The sequence below is a fragment of the Myxine glutinosa genome, chromosome 1 (genome assembly GCF_964187855.1).
Source record: "Myxine glutinosa chromosome 1, kmMyxGlut1.1, whole genome shotgun sequence".
Classification (NCBI taxonomy): domain Eukaryota; kingdom Metazoa; phylum Chordata; class Myxini; order Myxiniformes; family Myxinidae; genus Myxine; species Myxine glutinosa.
This window is the reverse complement of record NC_136261.1, coordinates 221,793,838-221,818,908: the sequence shown is the minus strand read 5'-3', so window position 1 is coordinate 221,818,908 and position 25,071 is coordinate 221,793,838. Positions and strand designations below refer to the sequence as shown.

General features: G+C 46.1%; 1 protein-coding gene across 1 annotated transcript in view; it reads right to left on the bottom strand.

The window, feature by feature from the left end:
* Positions 1-25,071, bottom strand: part of LOC144893542 (fibroblast growth factor 14-like) — a 203,370-nt gene that overhangs the window by 43,578 nt on the left and 134,721 nt on the right. Inside the window, exon 4 of the mRNA XM_078784036.1 lies at positions 16,080-16,278. Within this exon, the coding sequence (XP_078640162.1) occupies positions 16,080-16,278 (199 nt within the window). The remainder of the gene's footprint in view (positions 1-16,079; positions 16,279-25,071) is intronic.

Below are 25,071 nucleotides of genomic sequence, written 5' to 3'. Positions count from 1 at the left end.
ACCTCCTCTGTGACAATCACAGGTGTGCTCTCATTCGCACACCCAACCACGTGCCTCACTACCAACTCCAGCGTGCATTCCCACTCACGCTCTACCATTCCAGGTGTGCATCCTTCCATCCCAGGTGTACATCCTCGCTCACCTGTCACAACCAACTCACTCTCCTTGTCACTCTCACTACTCTCACCTCCATTCTTGACAGCGCACTCACCCTTACTCTTGACAGCGCACTCTTTCCTCATGCACCTGTCCGTCACACACCTCTCTCGCGCACACTCCTGCGCACATTCTCCCGTCACACCCTCTGTAACACTTACCACACCGCGCTTCCATGTGCTCCCTCGCACACGCGCTACGACCGACTCACTCTCGCCAGCACCCTCACTCCTTGGCACGCACTTTTTCCTCACACACCCCAGAGTCGGACTTTCTTGCACACCTCCTCTTTCGCACACCAGACCTGTCGCACACTTCACCCACGGCCTCTCACGAACACCCGGGTCCATCTCGACCCCCAAGCTTCTTAAATCCCCTGGCGCATCATACGCACGACCATATTGGTCACCACTTACACCGGGTCCTCTTCCTCTTCGCTTCTCCTCCATCACCTGCGAATCCCTCATCCGGTTAATGAGCACATCATCACGATCCAAACACAGACTTTGGACCAATTCTTTTATCTCCTCTTTTATCTCTTTCTTATCCCCTCTCCGTCGCTTCTTAATTTCGCTCACCCCTTCTTCCACTTCTTCTAATTTCTGCTTCACCTCTTTTATTCCCCGGTACGTCTCCTCAAGCTCGTCCTCCAAGGCTACCTTGACCGTTTCCATGTGCGTCCTCACCTGCCGTCCTTCGTCTCCATTACCTCTACCACCTCGTCCAACCTCGTTGTCAGTCCCTCACGTACCATCTGACATTCCCTCTTCGTCGCTATCAAGTCATCTTTTAGTTCTTTCTGTGTCGCCTTTAACCCTCCTAATACTGCAGTGTTCCTTTGAACCTGCTCCGTTAGTCCTTTTTGTCCCTCCGTCAGCTGTTCCACCTCCTGCGTCAGGTCCCAACATGCTAGTTGTCCCAAAGTCTCAGGGAGAGGGTGTCAGGTCGCATGCCCGGGTGATCACTACATCAGGCCCAAGCTGGCCATCTGCGGTGCCACCACCAAAGCGCGACCCACAACACCTCCCCCTAGTGGTCCTCAATAAATGCCAACCCAGGCTTGAGAAACCACCTCGGACCCCTCTGGAGGTCTTAACCCCCACCAGGGTCAGGTGACCCTGCCGGCCCGAGCCGCCGGCTCGGATGGCGCCCCGACGGACAAGGGACGCCACACTCCACCAGACCCCCCGTGGGACCCAGGTCGTACCTCGACACCCAAGGCTGGACCCCACGTCCAAATCTCGCCATCACAGCCCCCCAGCTGGCCGGCATACCCAAATTTTGAAAGAGGCAACTTTTGCCCGAGGCCATCACCCATGACCTCTCCATGTCCAAATCCCGCAGCCCGGGAACCAATCCCCACCATGGCTGCTCCAAATCAATTTCCCATTGTAATTTTATTTTAAATTTTCTTTTACAAATTTTCATTCCCACTGCCAAACCGCAGCTGCAGGGAACAACCTCTGCCCCCGGTTGTTCTGCCCCTCCCTGCAGTTGATCCAAATTCCCTACAGGGACCAAATCTCCAGAAGCTCTATCTCCCGATCCTCCAAGATCCAAATCCAGCCCGGAGCCAACACACTCCCCCAACTGGTTGTCCAATTTTGGAGCCTCTGTTTCCAAATAGCAGTGTACGGTGAGCGTCCCCTCGGTCATTCCAACCACCTCCTCGGACCAACTCACCTCATCACCCAGGCTCCTTTGGGCCTGAACAAGCTCTACCTCCATGGGACTGTCACAGGTCTCCAGCCGCTGGATCAAATCATCCTCATCATCATCATCATTACCAATCATTCCTGGCCCCGCCAGGCTTTGATCAATATCCCCAATAAATACCCGGTCCGGCTCTATCGCATGGACCCCCAAAAACTCTACCCCCTCTTGCTCCGCACCACCGCCCTGGTGCTGCACAATTCCAAATTCATCCCCCGGTTGGGGTGTTGTGACATCCACACGGTCCCGATAAACAACCAGGCCAGAATGTGGGAAACATTCCCCATTACAACTCTCACATTCCAAATTTCCTTCCCCCTTCACCTGTGGGCACTCCCCGCTCACCTGTGGACACTCCACGTTTACCTGCAGGCATTCCCCATCTACCTGTACACCTGCAGTCTCTCCATCTACCTGTGGACATTCCCCGCTCACCTGTACACTTGCCACAATTGCCATTCCCGGTGCAATTCCCTGCTCGTGAGCAACATGCACATCTGCATGGGCCGTACTCTCTCCCATTCCCAATTTAGCTTCCATCCCTTCGATCTGTTCTTTCAAACCCTCCTTTAATCTATCCATTTGCCCCTCCATGTTTTTTGTTTGGGCATTAATTTTGTTCTCCAATTGCTCGTTCTGAGCATTCATTTCCCCTTTCAATCCATTAATTTGGTCACTCATGTCCTTCAGTCCTTCCCTCCATTCCTTCCCCTGCGACTCCATTTTATTTTCCATCCCTTCAATTTGTTCCTCCAATCGATCACTCATTCCCCGAATTTCTGCAAGGATTCGCTCACCCTGTGCGTTCATATCTCCCATCTGCTTTCCCATTTTGTTTTCCAGCCCATCAATTTTAATACTCTGAGCATCCATTAATTCCTTTAAAAATTTCATTAAAGCCTGGTCGTCTCTAGGGGCCATCCCACTTGTTCCCGGCTTCCCGGTGGGGGAGGGGGATAAGTTGGTGCTCGGGACGTGGGAGGTTCCAAGGCTCACCTCGACATCTAATTCCCCTATTTCCGGCTCACTCCCGACGCTGACGGAGGCCTCGCTGCGTACTTCCATCTCATCAATTTCCGACATCCGCTTTCCGGAAGATTGTTTCCCGCGCGCGTATTTATCTATCTATAATTCCAGCAATCTCTGTGTGTGTGTGTGTGTGTGTGTGTGTGTCTGTGTGTCTGTGTGTCTGTGTGTGTGTTTGTTTGTTTGTCTGTGACCGCTGTTTCTCGACAACAACGGGTCCGATATACTTGCAACTTGCCAGGTATATTGCTGGGGACCCGAGGATGTGCCTTTTCAAGGTTTGAAATTAATCGGACAAGTAGTTACCGAGCTATGTCCAAAAAACGATTCAACCAATCAGAGAGCAGCGAGCTATCACGTGTGCCGAACGTGGCGAACAGACTCTGCCTCGGACGGCACATTTGAGAGCGTATTCATTTATTTCACAACTATGTTGGCGCTATGTTGGCGTTAAACTATGTTTTAAAACTAATAAAAACTAATTTGCGATTCTTTCGCTTTCCTGCGCGTTTGGGCACGCTATGGCGATTTCTTTACCAAACTCCGCAAGCCGTTCGCTTTGGACCAAACCATTTCATGTAAATAGAGGGGGGGGATTGTCACCGTACTCGCAAGCCGTTCGCTTTGGACCAAACCATTTCATGTAAATAGAGGGGGGGGGGGGGGATATAATTTTAGATATAGATATAGTACGGGCATGCCCTAGTTTTAATAATTCCTGAAACAATTTAAATTTGACGAAGACGCGATATCGCGCTCCGTTTGCCCAATTGATTATTAAATTTCTCCGCCTCGACTATAAAAATCTTGCGTTCGAACGTCGGGCGCAATGCACGCCCGACCGTGTCGATGTCTCGCCGCGGACAAAAAAATTTGTCCGACGGGTTCGAATCCTACACTCCTGACACCACTTGTTACGCAACCGCGATTAACACCACAGTTGCGGATGGCCGATTGCGAGGCTTTACACTCCCGAGGCGAAAACTCAATGGCGGATTCCAAATCAACACAAAGTTAAACGCGCGGAATGGCGGACACAGCAAGCTCCGCAGCCTTATCTATTAAAATGAAACACCCAGGAAACTGCGTTCAGATATATACAGAAAATAATACAAGGATTTATTAATGAAAAGTAAAGACAGTGAAAAAGCCCGCGCCGGTAATAACTCTAATCAGAAGCCTAAATTGGGATCCCACACACAACAGATATCAAACACGATACGAGGGAGATTATGAATTACAAAAGAAACACGTCACATCGTGTACAGTGTACGCGGAGCCCGGGCTTATCTGTCTCTGTCGTCTTCTTGTAACACGGCCGCGCTCAGCCGCCACCAGGCCTTCTCCAAGCTCCGATCCTCTCGCCGCCCACGAGGTCGGTGCACCAATCTCCAAGGCACCCAACGCAGGCCAGCGGCTTCACCCAAGATCGATCCCCACACGAAGCACGAAAAGACAGGAACGGGGAGAACGCAGGTTTGACTGCACGTCTCGTCCCTCCAACTCGCTCCGGGACTGGTCTCAACTCAACTCCTCCGGCTCAACTGAAGTGAACTCTCTGCGGGAGTGCTGGCAGCCAATTCTTCTGCAGAACTCTTCTCAACTGCTGCGCAACTAAAAGCATGAACCACAAGAGACCAAAAGCTGCACTGCCAGACGCCAGAGAGGCAAGAGAACAAGAAGAAAGAAGAACCAAGAGAGCGTTCGGCGCTCCCTTAAATAACCTCGCTGGTGACGTCACGTTCCTTGGTGCGCCACCCAATCAGTGCCCTCCACCGAATCACAGGCCTGTAGTGTTGTGATAGCACGTGGCACTCGAGGCCCAGCGGAGGTGTAGCTGGCTGCGGCCATCATCGGCGGTGTCCTAGCCTGGTTTCCTGTCCGTTTGTTCCGAAGTCATTGTCAGGGAAAGGAATTATTTAATGTTGCGCTAAGGACCTAACTAATGTTTATGTGGTTTGGAGTGCCATAATGGACAAAGGTTTGACTACTAGGTGAAACTCACAGGGGCGTTACCTTTAATCCCTCACTATTTAACACCCGAATCTCCAGGTAGATCCACAATCATACATATTACCCCGACAAACGCCTAAACATCAAGAACTTATTCCATGTAGAGTCCCTGTCACGACAGTCGAATACCTACCTATACAGATCTACCTAGCTCTAGATGTTGCTCTACAAAATTCATAACAGTACTTTAGGACATTGTTCCATCGTCCAATTCCTGTGTTCTTGTGCATATTTTACCCTTTTAGTCTTGTTCCCCTTTCTTAACAGAGGTTTTCTTACCACAACACTTCCTTTAAGTCCGGATTTAAAAAGTGACCTTCCTACTGTTGATGGATGGACAACGACACCCGAGTCGTTCTGTTGCCAAGTTAACATTTGTGTCCTTTCTATTCCTTAATGATATTGTCTTCAACTATTTCTCATCCTGGCTAGACAGCTTTTTGGGTCTTTCATTCCTGGGGTTGTCAATTACAGATGATGTTTCTCTGTACTTGTTGATTGTGATTTAGATAACACACCTTGAAAATGGAGTAATGTGAGCTGTTTCACTCAATGGTTTTCTTTCTTTTGCAGAAACACAATTTTATGATGATCTTTTTAAATTTTAGCCATTTTGCTTTAAGCTTATATTTAATCCTGATAGATCTGTATTTTGCAGTATGAAAAGTGAGTTTTGACCTTCATGGATGTGTCGAGAGGAACACCTGATGCTAATGATGAGGAACTCCTGACAATGAGTCATGAATAACATCTGATTGGTAAATGCGATGGATTAGCGACAACAATATTTCATATTAGCTGCTCATGCATCGTTTACTTTTAGTTGTTGTGATCACAAATTTTTGAAGATTCTGATCAATGTGAATTAAAGATTGATAAATGACATGTTTGGTTTCGTCTCACCCAAACTAAGATGCATTAATTAGTCAACATTGCTGTAATAGTAGAAAACACTAGTGGTGGTTTTGAATAAATTGTTGATGCTCATAACATACATATATTGTAAATCCTGGATGTGTCTAAGGCTTTTGCACAGCAGTGTATGTCAAAGACATGTCGGCAATGGATCATCCTATATATAGAAAACCAAATTTGTTTGCTTGTTTACTTCCTTGAGGCAAGCTTCACTCCTCACTTCAATGCCACTTGGGGCACTGTTTATAAACACATACACACACACACACATACACACACACACACACACACACACACACACACACACACACACACACACACACACACACACACACACACACACACACACACACACACACACACACACACACACGACCGGTTCAACTTTAAAAGAGAAACCGCCGGGAGCACCCAAATCATTGAGAATGGCACAAAACATTGAGCGTGTAAGGGAGTCAGTTTTGAGAAGTCCGCATCGCTCCAGCCAAAAGCATGCGGTCTTAAGAATTTCTCACACGTCACTATATTGATTACACTATATTGGATAAGGATTTAAACTTTTATCCCAATAAAATTCAAACTGTCCAGGAATTAAGCCAAGATGATGAGATTGCCCGCAAAAATTTTTGTGAGCAAATGCTTTCATTTATGGACGGAAATGAAAACCAAAACATTGCTAACAATTTGTTCATGTCTGATGAAGCACATTTTCATCAGTGAGGCGATGTCAACAAGCAAAATTCTCGTTTTTGGGCAGCTGAAAACCCAAGAGAAATGCACACGAAACTGTTACACAGTCCCAAGGTCACAGTGTGGTGTGCACTTTCGTCGTTCGGCATCATAGGGCCTTACTTCTTTGAGAACGATAACGGAAATGCCGTTAATGTTACTGCAGCTCGATATACCGATATTGTTTCTAGCTTCCTCTCCAGAGAATAAAACAGATTTGCAGTTGTGAGCCCAATGACGTGGTTTCAGCAAGATAGTACAACCTCCCACACCACAAGAGTGTCCATGACTACTGTAGGGCGCTCTTTCCAAAGCATGTCATTTCCAGAAACGGCGATATTCCATGGCCAGCGAGGTCACCCGGTTTGACTACATGTGATTATTTCATGTGGTCATATCTAAAGGACAAAATGTATGTTAACGGTTCACAAACTCTTCATTAACTTAAGGAAAGCATCAGACGCTAAATCAATGATATTGACGTGGCCATGTTGCAGAACGTCATGAATAATTGATGTCCAAGATTGGAGGAATGTGTCAGACGAAATGGTGCGCATCTCCCAGATGTTCTTTTCCACAAATAAATGGCATGTTATGCACTTCACTTTCTTGTAAGAATTTGTTTTGAAATACAACTTTTTATTACCTTTACATGAGTGTTAAAAATAACCATATTTCTGGCTCACCCTGTATTTATGTTCATGAAATACAGTGCATTCAGAAAGTATTCAGACCCCTTCACTTTTTATTTATATATTGTTTATGTTTTTATGTTTATTATTTATGTTTATTTATTTATATATACATATATATACATATATATATATATATTTATATACATACATATATATACAATATACATATATATATTTATTTATATATATATATATATATTGTTGCGGATATGGGATTTGCATCCATCCATATCCGCTTGTAAATATTCCCCTATTTCCTCAATACTTCCCAACTATCCCCAATCCCCCATTCCCTAGTCCCATTTTCTGTAAACAACACTCTGTAGACCCGACCTCCCCTTATTTCCCCCATTAAATGTCGTGCCCAGGTTCACCGCATCTCATGTAAGACAACTATAGGACATCTTGCTAGTTATTCTTAGTCTATGTCAGTTAAGGACTCGTTTCCATTAATTCTGACCCTTCGTTGCACCAGAATGTGATTGTATGGCACCGTTAGGAAGTTTAGGACTTCCCAATACCTCCCCGCAGCTCTTCCTCACGGTTCAGCAACAACAACAACAACAACAGCAACGGCGGCGCGTGCACAGGGAGTGCGCGTCCTCACTCCGGCTTGGTTGGTAGGGGGTGTTGGGAGGGCATGAGGCCTTCCCAGCGAGCCGCCATCGAACATGTGCTCGACGGGGTTACCAAATAGGGGCTCCCTGTCAGCTCCTCGTCAAGGGTGGAGCCCGGTAACCCCCGCACCCAATGGGAGCGGCGGACCGGTCCCATCTGGGGCGGAGCCAACCAGCCGAGGGCGTGTCACTCCCCGCTGAGCATGCGCAGGAAGAGGGAGGTGACGTCAGATGCGCGCTGAGCTAGAAGCAAGAGAGACGTCCCTTCCGAGCGCAGTGAGACCTCCCTGCATCTCTTGGACCGTGCTTGATCCTGTCCCCGAGCCAAGGTGCACCTTGTGCTATCGACTACCTGTCCCTTCCTGCCATCAATCCCTGTGTAAGTCAGCCTTGTCCCGTTTGTCTGTGGTCTGTCTGGGATAAAATAAGATTGTATTTAAGTGCCTATCTCTTCTGTGTCTTTACCTCACTACCTTGTAATCTACCCCTTTTCTCCACCACTGTAATTATATCCTCCTCCGGAGGTCTTGAGAACTGTACCCCTTGCGTCGTTTCATCTATCCCAGTCGTTGTGTCCTTTCCATCATTGATTTAGCATAGCGCGATTTGGTCAACGTTTGGGTGGAATCGGGTGAGTTGGGGAAGAATCGGGGGAACTGTTAGGTCGCGGTGGACCATCCGCTCGGTCGAAATAACATCTAACCGCGATCCGTAACAATTGGTGTCGAGGAGTGAGATTCGAGGCCCGAACCAAATTTTTAAAAAAACATCTAGGAAAAAATTTGGTCAAAATTATAAAGACACCGAAATTTGATTTTGTTTTACAAAAAAAACCCGAATTTTGAAAGTCGCGCTATGGCAGATCAAGACGGCTGGGTTCCGGTAGAGGAGAGTGAGGCAGGGTCGATCCAGGACCAAATTGAGGGACATGAGGAGAGCGAAGCAGTGAGGGCGGCAGGTTCGCAAAATGGCGTCCTCACGCACGAGGTTACGGGCGCGCAAAATGGCGCCTCGCACATGGCTACGGCGACTGCGCCCGCGACCGTAGCAGCGCCGCTGGTGGATTCGAACCTTTTTTTCCTGCAAATGAGGGCCCTTATGGGACAAATGGGAGACCAAATTGGAGGTTTGAAAAACAGTATAGAGGCTCAGAGTGAGCAAATGGGGGTAATGGGGTCCAATAGCGAGAAATTGAGGGAGGACATGGGGTCCAATAGCGAGAAATTGAGGGAGGCCATGGGGGTCCAGATCGGAGGATTAGGGAGTAGAATAGAGGGATTAGGAAACAAATTTGAGGGATTAGACAATAGATTAGGGGAAATACAGGAGGGGTTAACGGGGGTAGAAAACAGAATGGCCGCTCAAGAGAATCAAATGGAAGGGATGAAAAAGGGGTTAGAGGGGTTAGAAAACAGTATGGAAGGCAAATTGAGGGACATGAGGGACCAAGCGGAAAGGGAAGTTAAACAAATGGGGCAGCAGATAGAGGGGGTCAGAATGGGGGTAGAAACTAAATTGGATGCTCACAGGGAGGAAATGGAGCAGATGAGGGTGGCATCTGGGCAGGAGATGCAAGTGATGGGAGAGGAGATCAGAAGAGGTGTGAGTGAGGAGGTCGGAGGAGTGCGCGAGGAGGTGAGGCACTGTAAGGAGCGCATGGAGAAGGAGGTGAGAAAGGGGACTGTAAAATTGCAAGGTGGTATAGAGGAGTTGACGCTGGGAGTAGAACAACTGACAGTGGGACAAAAGGAGTTGGGGGACCAGGTAAAGAAGAACACAGCGGTAATAGAGGGTTTAAAATCGACACAGAAGGAGATGAAAAAGGACGTAGGGGTAATTAAAAAAGAGTGTCAGACGGTACATGAGGACCTGACGAGGAAAATGAACAAGGTGGTAGAGGTGATGGAGGTTAAAGAGCGGGAGGTGTGGGAGCACATATAAAAAAATAAGGTGGAGTTAGAGGAAGAACTTAAGGGGGCGCACGAGGAGATGAAGGAGGTGAAGCAGAAATTAGAAGAAGTGGAAGAAGGGGGTGAGCGAAATTAAGAAGCGACGGAGAGAGGATAAGAAAGAGATAAAGGAGGAAGTAAAAGAATTGGTCCAAAGTCTGTGTTCGGATCGTGATGATGTGCTCATTAACCGGATGAGGGATTCGCAGGTGATGGAGGAGAAGCGAAGAGAAAGAGGACCCGGTGTAAGTAGTGACCAATATGGTCGTGCGTATGATGCGCCAGGTGATTTAATAAGCTTGGGGGTCGAGATGGACCCGGATGTTCGTGAGGGGCCAAGAGTGAGGTGTATGGCTGGTCCGGAGTGTATGGAACGAGGGTGCGAGCGAGAGGGTCCGGTGATGGGAGAGGTGCGAGGTGTGAGTGAGCAAGGTTGTGGTGGTATGGAATGGGTAGCGGGTTGCGGAAGCGTGACCCATGCATCGACACCAACAGGGGTAGTTTTTAGAGGGACAGGGGAGGCACGGGAGCCCCTTGGGGGTAATGTACTGTGGGGGCCCGGCCGGTTCGGCCCCGCGCTGACCCCGCAAGGGGCGACGCACGGGGTCCGGCAGGCGGGCAACGACTCACATACGAGGTGGTCCCACAAGGTCCCACTCGCGCCGTATGACGGTGGGTAAGGGTGGCATCCCTGCCACCCTTCCCATGATGGGGGCAAATGCGCAATAGTTTATGGGGTGGCTATGACAACCGAGCCAGGGAGGGCTTGGTTATATTGATAGGGACTAGAGGTGACTATAGGTGACAAGATTTAAGTAAGAGACTTGATACCTGTAGTGGGGACGTAGTAGCTTAGTGTTTGATAATGATGTGGGAGCGCTGAGTGTAAGGGAAGACGGAGGAGCGCGAGTTTTAGAAGGGAGTAGACAGAGCAGATGATGCAGTGTGAATGGAAGTGCTGGTGAGCAGCTTCAAATGAGGCATCGGTGAGGCAATGCTCCGAGGTGTGTGTGAGTGTACAAGTGATGAATGAGAGAGCATTGCGGATGAGTGTCATGGTGAGTAGTGAGTGTTGTGGATCAGCGCGAATGCGCTTGGGGGAGAGAAGGGTGCAGGCGGCACCAAGTATGAGAGCACAGGTGTGCAAGTACAGGTGTGTGAAATATATGGAGCGGAGAATGAGTGGTGTGGAGAGAGTTGGAGTAAGTGGTACGGAGTGGTGTGCATGGTGCGAAGGTGTGGATGGGGGAAGAGTGGACCCCTTTTCACGAGTACCCGGGGAGGGTAGTTTAAAGAATAGTTAGAAGGTATAGGTAAATTGTGGTTGGATATTGGCATTTGTGGTGCGGATGCAGAATGGTATTGTGGATGGGTGCATTGGTGTGGTGAAATTGGCTGGTCGTGTGGCCTGTTAGTATGAGTGTGAATGGTTGGGCACTCCGCCACTGTTAGATGTCGGCCAGGTGAGGCCGCAGGTGGGCTCTGGGAGCCGTTAGTGTCAGTGGGTGCCTGAGGATCCCGGGTGTGGATCGGGCAGCCTGTGCCAGAGAGGGCACTGAGGGGGTGAGAGTGCGAGAGGGCCTTCCCCAGTTAGTTAGGTTAGGGTGAGGAGCAGGTGAGCTCGGTAGGCAACAACAGTGGTGGAGGTGTGCAGGTGGGCGGACCAGCTGGGAGCGTCACACGACCCAGCCACCGAAATTGTGCGGGGGCACCGAGTGATGAATCGGGGGAGTGAGACCCCAACTTGAGAAGCACCACAGTTTGGTCAATGGGAATTGGTTTTTAGAACCCATAGTGTAAGTTGGCCAATGGATTGGCAGGGAAAGACCTCGGGTAATGTAAAGTTGTTAAAGTCATTTAGGAAATAGTTAGGATTGATGAACCTGTCGCACCATACGCAGCCACTTACCTGAGGTAATGATGATGACTCCACACCTGTGTTCCTTTGTTCTGTGTTGCAGGAAGGGAGAATTGCTGTGTGGATTTGTGAGACGCATCACGACGTGGATGAGACATTGGGGTGATTCCATCTCTCCCTCCTTAGGAGGGACTGATGATGAATTGGTGATGGCAAATTTTGATGTTGAGTTGGAGATGGCAAATTTTGATGAGAGTTGGAAATGGCAAATTTGATTGGTTAGGAGGGAGAGAAGACGAATTTGGTTTATGGGAGGAATGGGGAAGACAGTAGGGACGTTTGTTGATGTGTAAAGTAGATGTTTATGGGTAGTGTTGTGTTTTGTGGATACAGTAAGGGGTAAGGGAGGGGCAATGTAGGTTACCTGGTGGGGGGGGGGGGGGGGCGTACGGTAGGAACGTACCTGTCTCACCTGGTTCCCATGTGCCCCCAGTGTGCATTACCTTATATTGCATGCACTTTTGCGCCCTTACCACCTTACTCACTTGTCTTCTTTTGTCTCCCACCTCCGAGGATCTGGCTTTGGGGCAGAGAGAGAGAGGAGAGAGAGGTGCTGGCTCCGCAGTTGTGGGCCTGTACTTCCGCTGCTTGCTGCCTGGATCGATACACCATATGGACCGCAATTTTTGTGGCCGCCCACAATGGACCGCAGTTCTTTTGCGGTCAAGCACCACCCGTGGATGGACCTCTGGGTCAACGTGGCACCTATGCCATACAGGTGAACCACTTTTAGTTGGCCCCCCTGACGGCCACAATTTAGAAATGGACGCAGTTGGCACCTTTCTTTATTTCTAAAGAAGCCAGAAGGCCAAGTGCACTCCATGAAGGCAAGACCAGCGGCAGAACATCGGCCGGCTGCGACACCACCGGTGACCATGGACACTTGATTGTGCTTTTATTATTGAATACTTTATTGGTGCACCGGATGGTGCTGACTGTGCATAATGGGGTGGTGCTTTTGGTGCTTGGACGGGGTGCTCTGCACATTATTAAAGGCCGTAGGGCCACAGGGCACTCGTGGGTTGGTGTATCGATGCTGGCATGCGTGCTCTCTCTCTCTCTATGCATAACATCTGCATGTGTTCCTCAAGGAACAGGTCCTGGATCGTAGTGTAAATATCAGTGTAGTCTTGTGTAAATGATGCTCCCTACCGGCTGTATGTTTAGTTTGAGGATGCTTTCCACGATTCGGTTATCCTGTGGGTGTGTTTCTGTTAGGAGAAGGGTGCAACGTCGCAGGGGGACATATTTACTCATTTGTGAACATCTGTAAAACTGTTGCACTCAGGGTTGAGTTAATAGTAGAGGGAACTACATCTGAGTGCCACACTAAAGTAGGTAAAAATTTATCGGGTCGGCACGCCCCGAGGTAGAGAAGGGTGCAATGTTGCGGATATGGGATTTGCATCCATCCATATCCGCTTGTAAATATTCCCCTATTTCCTCAATACTTCCCAACTATCCCCAATCCCCCATTCCCTAGTCCCATTTTCTGTAAACAACACTCTGTAGACCCGACCTCCCCTTATTTCCCCCATTAAATGTCGTGCCCAGGTTCACCGCATCTCATGTAAGACAACTATAGGACATCTTGCTAGTTATTCTTAGTCTATGTCAGTTAAGGACTCATTTCCATTAATTCTGACCCTTCGTTGCACCAGAATGTGATTGTATGGCACCGTTAGGAAGTTTAGGACCTCCCAATACCTCCCCGCAGCCCTTCCTCACGGTTCAGCAACAACAACAACAACAACAGCAACGGCGGCGGCGTGCACAGGGAGTGCGCGTCCTCACTCCGGCTTGGTTGGTAAGGGGTGTTGGGAGGGCATGAGGCCTTCCCAGCGAGCCGCCATCGAACATGTGCTCGACGGGGTTACCAAATAGGGGCTCCCTGTCAGCTCCTCATCAAGGGCGGAGCCCGGTAACCCCCGCACCCAATGGGAGCGGCGGACCGGTCCCATCTGGGGCGGAGCCAACCAGCCGAGGGCGTGTCACTCCCCGCTGAGCATGCGCAGGAAGAGGGAGGTGACGTCAGATGCGCGCTGAGCTTGAAGCAAGAGAGACGTCCCTTCCGAGCGCAGTGAGACCTCCCTGCATCTCTTGGACCGTGCTTGATCCTGTCCCCGAGCCAAGGTGCACCTTGTGCTATCGACTACCTGTCCATTCCTGCCATCAATCCCTGTGTAAGTCAGCCTTGTCCCGTTTGTCTGTGGTCTGTCTGGGATAAAATAAGACTGTAATTAAGTGCCCATCTCTTCTGTGTCTTTACCTCACTACCGTGTAATCTACCCCCTTTTCTCCACCACTGTAATTATACCCTCCTCCGGAGGTCTTGAGAACTGTACCCCTTGCGTCGTTTCATCTATCCCCGTCATTGTGTCCTTTCCATCATTGATTTAGCATAGCGTGATTTGGTCAACGTCTGGGTGGAATCGGGGTCTAGTCGGGGAATAACTGTTCGGTCGCGGTCATACCAACCGCTCGGTCAAAAATAACATCTAAACCGCGTCCGTAACAATATATATATATATATATATATATGTATATATATATATATATATATATATATATATATATATATATATATATATATATATATATATATATATACATACATATATATATATATATATATATATATATATATATATATATATATATATATACATACATATATATACATACATATCAGTCATGAGTGGTGGAGGTCAGACATTAGAATTAAGATATAGCACCATTTTGTGTCGTTATCAGACATTATGTTCACCTGTAACTATGGATCTGTGCTAGGAAATATGATGCTCTGGGAATTTGGACACAACTGGAAGAAGATGGTGTTGTTATCTTTCGTGCCTCGGACAAGGTAAGGTGTCTTGTCTTCATACTTGTTGTCGAACCGTGTGGGAGCCAGGCGAGTAAGGGAAAGTAGAGCATCATTATATATACAGTATGTAACATAAGATGGCCTTCCAACCCCTGCTCCCTTCCTGTTGACACCCCGGGAAGGGGGAAGTTCCTCTGGTCACTCCAGATTTGTGAGCATACGATTGGCCCACCCCTCTGTTGTTTTCGTCAAGTTTAGTTTGAGGACAAAGCAGACGTGTATGGGCTTTGCATTTGAGATGCTTCTAGGTTTTGTTTGAAATGAACTTGTACGATAGTACCAGATTTTTTCCATTTTTATCTGTCCATTTGCTTATTTGTAACCTTCTGAAAAATTCCATACTATTTAACAACCTACTGTAAGTATTGGAGCACAGTGCTCCTTTCTATTGTTGAAGAAAATAAAAAAATTGGAAAAATAACTACAGAGGATTTTTTTTCATCACGCATCCATCTGTCATTGTGATGAAAATGACCAAAAAGACTGATCGTATTTATGTTATTGTAATTATATTCCAAAATGTCGTTTTTAAGTTAATACAAATGAAAAGGTATTCATGGTGGAGTACAAGATTTTATTTGGTGAAGCTGTTGTGGAAATTCACAGCAGAAACTACATATCTGGCACGAGTGATTTTTGGAAGGGCAGGTTGAATACTACTTTACAAAACAGGCACAAGGAATATGCGGCAAAAGAAAAGGGCATTCAGTCTATCTTGCCTGTGCCATTATGGAGATAAGACAGGCAGGAGGAATGAGGGACAAGTGGCCCACAGTTAATTTTCTTCCTTATCACTTCCCTATTCTTTTGAAGGAAGCGATAAGCTTGATGTCCAACTTGAAATTCCTTATGGATATTTTGTATGCCAAAAAAGGAATGCATCTATCAAAATGAGAATTGAGGGGGAATGCCTTGAAAGAAAAAAAAGAATAAATGAAACTTCATGAAAAATGAATGAATGAATGAATTCATGAATTAATGAAAAATGAATGAAATATAATGAAATTAAAAAAAAAGAGAGAATGCTTTGAGGTCAGTAGAATGCTTCATGAAAAATGCCAGAGAATGCTTCATGAAAAATGAATGAATGAATGAATTCATGAATGAATGAAAATGGAATGAAATATAATGAAATGAAAAAAAAGAGAGAATGCCTTGAGGTCAGTATGAACAAACAGGCCACTTCAGATGACATTCGGAGTGTTTTGTCACCATAACATTATAAACAGGAGAAATAATAATTATGAGAAGAGGTTTTGAAGCACATTCAACAAAACTTCTTGTTATCATGGGGAAGCAACAACAGCAAAAAATACAAGACATTTCTTAATGCTAGAAACAGCATTAGAAGAAATAATAGCTGCTGCTGCTGCACTTTCAGCAGAAAAGGTAGGAGAAGCAACGATAGATGCAACAGCAAGGTAAATCAATAATATAATAGTATGAGTAGCAGTACCCATGTACCTTCAACAGGCTTTGGTAGAAAGTGCCCAGCAGCCTTTGTCTTTTTCACATGGTTCCCTTTCATGGCTCCACCTTCTTTATTGAGGCCCAGGTACCAGGCTCGTCCCGATTCATGCTGCTTGTAAAGTGTTGATGAATAGATGACATAGTAGTTCTGGAATACTGATTCTTTGAACCTACACTCTGGAGTGAACCGCTCCTAAAAGTAAGAATAAAGCAAATATAAGAAAATAGAAAAAGGTTGAAATGCCAACAATGAAAACTTATAATCTCAGCATGACTGTGATTCACCCGACACATTACACTTTATCAACATTTCTCGAGGAGGAAAATCTCAAATTATTGTCAGAAATAGCTGCTGGATGCACCGGCTGTGTGCTTGTAAAAAAAAAGAAAAGATGATTGCACTTACAGCCAGTAAATTGGGTAGAATAACTCGGCTGAAGTGGCAAAAGCTGACAAGCACATATAACACGAGAATGGCACTCGGTGGAACACATACCTCCGTCAGGTATGAACAGTTTACGTTTTGTATCCCACTGATAGGCCCGATCTGGATCTGGACCTGAACCAAAATCTCATCAGTTGTTCTTGTCACATAACCAACTCATCCACCTAGTTTCTCATCCAACTAGTTTCTCATCCACCTAGTTTGTCATAACTTGTCCACAACTTTTTGAAATACCATGCTCATTTTTGGTGTTTCTCTCAATGGTGAAAAAATCACTTAAAAAAAACAAAAAACTCTGACTTGGATCCGCATCCGGATCTTCACCAAAATTGAATCAATTATTCCTCGTCACAAACCCAACTTCTCCACCAAGTTTCGTCCAAATCTGCCTAGAACATTTTGAGATATCCTACTCACAGACAGACAGACAGGGGTGAAAATGTAACCTCCGTCCACCTTTGGTGGTGAAGGTAAAAAGATGTGTTGAGAGAAATTGAAGGTGTTGAGAGGAAAAAATTAATCATCAAAAACTTCTTTGCGAAGCAAGAGAAGGTTATATCATATTTTTTGTTCAGAAATTGCTTTGTAGATTAATAACGTTTGCTTTTTCTAGTCGAATATGGCAGTTCACTTATCTACATAGGCAAACACCTGGGTGCGCAAATTTGTTGACAGTGTAGGAGCTACTGCTCCATACTCTGAGATAGCAAGCAGCGTAACTTGGTGTCGAGGAACATCCGAGAAGACCAGAACACCTGCTACATGCAGCAGCAGAACCATTACCCCAGAAAGGATCCACCAATCGAACCAACTAACGACCGGGTTCCAATACTCACTGCTAGGTAAACAGGGGCATTTTGGAACAAGGAAACTTAGAGTTTTACCCCAGTCAGTAATCAACATGGATTCTCTCACTTGCAAAGCAAGCGTACCATCCACTACTCCATGGGAATCCGAATTACCGTGAATTAATTTTATGGCTTCATGAGAATTGTTTCTGGAGGTAAAGTCCCTGGGTTAAAACAAATTAGTGATATGTCAGTACAAGGCCTCCAATGTTTGTGGAGAAATGGCAGATCGACAGCATAACCCACAGGGAGCGCACTCACCTTTCACCTCTCCATGTTTGATTCCAGGCCAGGCAATAAACTATCATCCTGGTGCTTTACGGGCCGGCTCCTTGTATAAATGAGCGCGCAGTCCTTAGGAGGGACATTGCGCCGTTTCTGATCAACATTAAAGATCCCACGTTGAGGATTCAAAAACAGTAGGCCGTTGTGTGCTGGCGCTTTGGCCAAATTCCAAACTCGTGGAACCACATCAGTGGCACGGCAGTGCCTCAGTAATGATGCAATCGGCAGTTGAAATTGGTAATTGAATTCCAGTCCAGGATGCATTCTCTGGAGGAAGTGCAAATGTAAAACTCCAGTGGATGACTGTGCAACCTTACGTGGCAAACCTATTCCCTTCAGGAAGGAGGATTCACTTCCCCTATGCAATTCGGCCTATAATGCAATTCATTCTTTGATTGGATTGCTAAGAGTTGCAAAGTAAAACATCACAAAGAGCATTATGAGAACAAGGTTTTTCAATGAATTATGCATTGTAGTCTGAGGAAGCTGAAATATTGAACAATATAATGTTTGGTGCCTTAATTGATCATATAGAATCATGGCTGCCGATTGGCTTCATTGCAAGGGTTATGAGAAATGATGTCACAATTTACTTCCCACGCAACATCTTGAGAAATGTTGATCGCACGCAGGATAAAGTTGACTGTTTTGTAAATATTTCTCTGCTTTACAATCCCAGATTTTGAGCTGTTATGAAAACATAAATATTTATGAAGTGAACCAGATTTTTATTACTTCGACAAAAAAATTACAAAGCCAAGCGAAAACATATTCTTCCAAGTTTCAACAATATGCAGTACATTAATTAAAGAGAAGCTGGTCTGGATCTTCAATTGCTTACAATCAGCAAACTAATGAAACCACCATTACGGAGGATCCGGAAACGTTGACCATTTCGAGATGAGAGTTCTTCTCCGTCTAGCGATCAAACAATACTCCAAATCAAAATCAGGAGCTCAGAGTAATATTATATGGCATCATTCAGGCTTTTGGCGTCATTTCCAAATTAAGGACAGTATTGCAAGTCAAGGTGCCAACAAATGGCATCCGGGTTAAACGAGATTCATAGTCTTGGATGCAGATGAGCCAGTCAAAAACTCCGGTCATCATGAGGATGTCCTGACAGGCGGTTGTCCTTTTGCTTATTCCATGCTGTTGAAGGTAGAAATTCTGTCTTTTCGGAGATGCTTTCTGGGATCTAAAGCTAGAAATGGAAAAGGAAAAAACAGTGCAGTTTGGTTGTCTGCACAGGTTCGTGGTCAGTGTCAAATCTATAAATGTATAACAGAGATGTTTGCATGTGTGTCACCATTTTTCTCAGATATAGCCAAACGGATCATTTAATATAACGGAATATTAAATGATCCCAAACCCCATCACTTAGGGGATATAGGGAAGTGTTTTAGGGCTACACAAAAAAATAGAAAAAAAATATCAAAATTTACAACATTGCTCCCGGTTCGGGAGTTTTCCGCAGTGTGGTGCAAATCTGAGCTCCTCATTTCCACGTCATGAAGGTGAGTTTTTCGAACCGCATTTGTCGTGTTTTATGTTATTGTGTCTTGTCTAGGTGTTGCTGTTGTATCGCATGCTACATTTCATGTTAATTCATTCGTTGTATTTGTTTTGTTTGTTGAGTTTCATATTGTTCAAGGCTTGAGAAGGCCTATTCTTGGATAGAAAGACTGAAAATTATTTATTTCCTTGTTCCTCGTTTTGTTTCCTTCTTCCCTGGAATATTGCTTCTACCTCCTCAAAATTATCCTATATTCTTCCACTCTTCATTAAAAAAAATTGAAAAATTCTCTCCAGAATGATTCTCATTTCCACTTGAATTCCCCTCTTCAAGTTCGCGTACCGTCCTGCCCCTCTTCTCTCAACATCTCCAAACTGAATCAACATTTTGTATAAACGCTCCATCCTTCCTTAAAAGTATTTGCAATCAATTTGAAAATGCATTTCAACCATTGTATCACCTTTAGAAATGCCACACGTGTTTTGCTTCTACACCACAATATATATACAGGGTGGTCCAGAAACCCTGGGCACATTTTGAAGAACGATACCTGCAACAAACAACTAAGTTTATTATTGTTCTTTGGTGCAAAACAAAACATGATTACTCAATAAACAGTCAAATCAGTCTAATATACATGAAATAGATCAGTTCAAATGTTCAAACTGCTTTCCTTCATTGTCTATGCACAGCTGTAGCCGTGACGAAACACTCTGACACACAGTTCTGCATGTTTCAGTCGTTAAGGCAGCAGTCTCATTACGGATGAATTGTTTCAAGTCTCTAAGGGTTTTAAGTTGATAAACGACGAGTTGATAATGGTGTGTTACTGTCGAGTTGTTGTTGAATAACCGCTCTGCTTTCCTCAGTTCGAACAGTACGAGGGCTACCTGGTGACTGTTTTGGAAGAATGCTGCCGGTTTCATCAAACTGCTTGTTTATTCTGCCGATGGTTCTTCTGTCAATTGCGTCGGTGCCACATTCTTTGACAAGTTGTCTGTGAACTTCAGCCGAATTTCCAGATACAGAATACAAGTGTGCAGTGCAAATTTTCTGTCTCACGATATCCTCCATCATATTAGGGTGTCTAATTCATAATGAACTGAACTAATGCAAAGACAAACATGTGCAGCACAGTGAACGAAGCTCACCCCGATCCATACCACCTGATGCACCTCACCCTGTTGCGTATTACGTGATGCCTGTGTGTGTTGAAGCGGTCACATCCATTTACGAGTAATCATGTTTTGTTTTGCACCAAAGAACAATAATAAACTTAGTTGTTTGTTGCAGGTATCGTTCTTCAAAATGTGCCCAGGGTTTCTGGACCACCCTGTATATATATACAGGGGGCTGCAAAAGTAGGTACACAGTAATGAAAAACAAAACGTGCGCACAAAACGTATTTTATTGATTATACAAGCATATCAATTATAACATATCAATAATAAACATATCAATAATAAACATATTAATCCCTCAAATGTTCAAACTGTTTGCCCCCGGCATTCACACACTCCACTAGTCGAGTGTGGACACCCATGCACACTCTGGCACAAAGGTCTTTATCAGCATCAATTTCCTGGCAAGCCTCCCATATGAACTGAATCACGGCATCAACAGAACGTGGCTTGCGTGCGAAAACCCTGTCTTTTACACATCCCCAGAAAAAGAGGTCCATAGGGGTGAGATCCGGCGAACGTGGTGGCCTGTCAACGGCTCCCCGACGTCCAATCCACCTGTTGGGAAATTCTTTGTCAAGTAGCGCACGCACAGTGAGTGCGAAGTGCAGTGGCGCCCCATCCTGCTGAAAGTAGAAGTCGTCCTGCTGCTGTTGTTCGCGCACCTGTGGTATGATTGTATCCGTCAGCATGTTCAGATACACGTGTTGATCGACAGTCCTGTGCAGAATGATAGGTCCAACGACACCTTTGCAGGACAGGCCAGCCCACACTGTCACCCCAGGTTGATTGAGCTGTTGCTCAATCGTGACTTTAGGGTTTTCAGTTGCGTAGTACACACAATTGTGCCAATTAACGGCACCCGATAGCTTAAAGTTTGCTTCATCGGACCACACGATTTTGCGCAGAATGCTGTCACCCTCTCGTTCCTCGTTCAGGATGGCTTCGCAAAATTGTAAACGCCGATCTGAGTCATCCTCTAATAAACCATGTATCAATCGTGGCACGTACATTTTCAGTCCTGCACGGTGCATCAAACGACCCAACGATCTGCGTTCAATACCCAATTCGGATGACGCCCTGTTTTTCGATTTCTGAGGGATCTGGGTAAATGCCAGGGCGACTTGCATTGCATTCTCTGGCGTTGTCACGGTGACTGGTCGACCACTCTTCGGCGAGTTGTGGATAGACCCCGTCCTCTCAAATTTGTCACGTATCCGGTAAATCGTGAGCCTCGTTGGTGGAGGCGATGCAAATGTTTCTCGCCACTGCTCTCGCACACGTTCACTATTCTCTGTCTTCCAGTACTGTTTCAAAATCCATTTGCGCTCCTCGTCCGTTGAATTACCAGCCATCATTACATTTCCACTTCAGGGGGGTTGACTCAGCCTGTCATCCTTCCGAGGTCGGCTAATTGAGTACCAGTTCACTGGTAATTCCCTGTTTGTCGTTAAAGGCGGCAAAAAGGGTTGGCGTCAGGAAGGGCATCCGGCCGTAAAACATTGCTTCAAAAAGGGGACCGAAAAACAACAACAACCACGGTTCCCGAAAAAGGCCAACCCCTGCTTTGCGGGGAAAAATGGCCTCTAAAGGTATTATATGTATATATATATATATATATATTACATTTCCACTTCACCTGCAAATAATAGATGTATTATAAAAAAAATTATGAAAATAAAAATATTAAAAATGGTAATAATGATTTTAATGAATTAAATGAATTCTAGTATTAAATGAATCCGAGCACCACTATTATAATACTGGTAATATTGGTATAATCCTTACTGTATACCTACTTTTGCAGCCCCCTGTATATATATATATATATATATATATATATATATATATATATATATATATATATATATATATATTTCTTCTCACACAGGTTATTCCTCAAAGGTGTTTGTCTGCTCGGCGCTTGATCCACCAATCATACCCTGCGCGGTCAGTGCAGCGTTTCTCCGTGGATTCAAGAAGGGATATTATTTCCCATCCCATGATCTTCATCTCCGTTTATCAAAGTTGGAAATCTGGAATCAGAATAAGCATCCCCCAAACTCCATCCACTCAAAGCTTTATGTTCCCCCCTTTCTGCATCCCTCTTCACCCTACCCTCTTAAAGCTTCCTCCTCATCCCACCGTCTCAAAACCTCCCCCGCATCCCACACACCCACAAACCTTCCCCCACACACCCCACACATATAAACCTTCCCCCACACCCACAAACCTTCCCCCACACCCCCCCCACACAAACCTTCCCCCCGCCCCCAACACACAAACCTTCCCCCCGCCCCCCACACACAAACCTTCCCCCCGCCCCCCACACACAAACCTTCCCCCCGCACCCCACACACTCAGATCTTCCCCCAAAACCCTCCCTTCCCCCACCCCCCCCCCCACACACAAACCTTCACCTGTACCCCACACAAACAAACCTTTCCCTGCACCCCACACAAACAAAACTTCCCCCGCAAACCTATATCATCAATTTGGTTTCAGACCTGGTCACTCTACTCTGGACATGCTGCTTCTGCTTTCTCAACAATGGATGGAGGTCCTCAACGCCAAACAGGAAATTAGAGCCGTCTCCCTTGACATTTCACGTGCCTTCGATACGGTCTGGCACCCTGCTCTGCTCACCAAACTCTCCTCCTTTGGTATCCATGGAAATCTCCACGCATGGCTGGCGGACTTCCTCTCTGGTCGTAGTCAACGTGTGGCCCTGAATGGGTTTCTCTCATCTCCTCTACCTGTTCAGGCTGGAGTTCCCCAAGGTAGTGTTCTGGGCCCTGTGCTTTTTCTGGTCTTCATCAATGATCTCTCTGACTCTCTTGAAAATCCTCTCTATCTCTTTGCTGACGACTCTACTCTCTGTCGCTCCATTCCTCATCCCTCAGATCGGCAGTCTGCAGCCTCCTCACTCTCTGCAGACCTGGACAAAATCACAGACTGGGCAAACAAATGGAACATGTCTTTCAATCCTGATAAATCTCACACTCTTACGATGTCTCTCCGAAAAGACCGACCGGAAAACCCTCCCATCCACTTTCTGAATAATCCTCTCCAAGAAGTTCTGTCACTCAAGCTTTTGGGTCTCACTATTTGCCATGATATTTCCTGGGAAAACCACATTTCAAATCTGGCCTCCAAAGCCAGTCGCCGACTGGGCATCCTCCGTCGTGCGAAGTCCTTCCTTGGCACACCTGAGCTCCTCACCACATACAAGGCTTTCATCCACAGCTCTATGGAATACTGCTCTCCCCTCTGGTCTGGTGCTCCTGCCTCACACCTAGCCCGTCTTCACGCTGTTGAAACCAAAGCGTTCAGAATCATTGGAATCTCCCGCGATGAAGCTAACTCCAAGGGCCTTTCACTCACTCACCGCAGGCAGGTTGGTGGTCTTTCCGTCTTCTACCAACTCCTCTCTGGCCTTGCCCCCCCCCCAGCCCTCTCTGGGCTCTGTCCCCCAAATATTCCTACAGGTCGCACAAGATCTGCCTGCAACCCTCTTATGGTTAAACTGCCAAAATCAAGACTTTCTGCTCACCTTCACTCCTCTTTTCTCCCGCCTCTGGAACAAACTCCCTCACTCTTTTCAATCCCACTCCACCCTCCAGGTCTTTAAAACAGCTGTTCACCACCATCTCTTACCCTCCCCCATCCAAAACCTTGATCTTTTCTACCCCCGCCAATTTCGGTCCCCTTGTGTTTTATACTTCTCCCACCCCCCCCCCCCCCTTCCAATGCCTCCTGCCCCCAAGCCCTCTCCCTTCCACACTTCTCCCTGCTCTCAAATGTTGTGGTTGTGTGCTTCCCCTTCTCTCCCCATCTTGTCTTCCGCTCCCTCTTTTTGTATATTTTGTTTGTCTGGTTGATTTGTTTGTGAAATAAATGTTAGCTCTTTCACGAGACTCGATTCAGTATACAAAAAAAAAAAAAAACCAAAAAAAAAAAAACCTCACACACAATTCTTCCACCACACCCCCCAAATCCTCTGCTCCAGATTTGGATCTTGCCCACACAAAGCCTCCCCCCAGCATTCTGCACCCTCCCAATGCCTCCTCCACCCTTTTCTTTAACTGTAAGGACCTCAAACATCTGGGGCCTCCACTTTAACTTGACAGATGTCTCAATCCCTGCACTGCTGATAAATCAGACATTACCTGTTTAACAGAATCCTTTGTCTCACAAGACAAGATGTTCCTGACACCTTAGTGTCTCTCCCTTCGTGTATATTGTCCCCGATTTGATAGGCCTGAACCATGCCCCGGCGGCAGAGATGCACTTTACATCAAGAACTAAATTTTTCACTGCCCTTGTACTGATCTTACACATTTCAATCCCCAGAAGTACCTCTGTATGCGACTTCCCCTCCATTTCTACCTCTTGTTCATCTGTGTGTTGTACCATTCTCCAAACAGTTACGACTCCTTCTACATCTCTATCAGACAACAAAAACAAACTTTTAACCGCTCATTCCAATTCTCTCTTCCTCAATTGTGGCGATTTCAATTGTCACCATACAGCTTGGCAGGGTGTTGGTACCTTTACCACCAGACATGGTACTTCAGCAAAGGACTTCTGTGACTCCATGGGACTGACTCAATCCATGAACTTTCCAACCCAGATTTCTCCCAATGGCAAATCCTCCCTTCTGGACTAACTTTCCAACAAATGTCTCCTGCTCTTGCTCTGCTGCAATTGA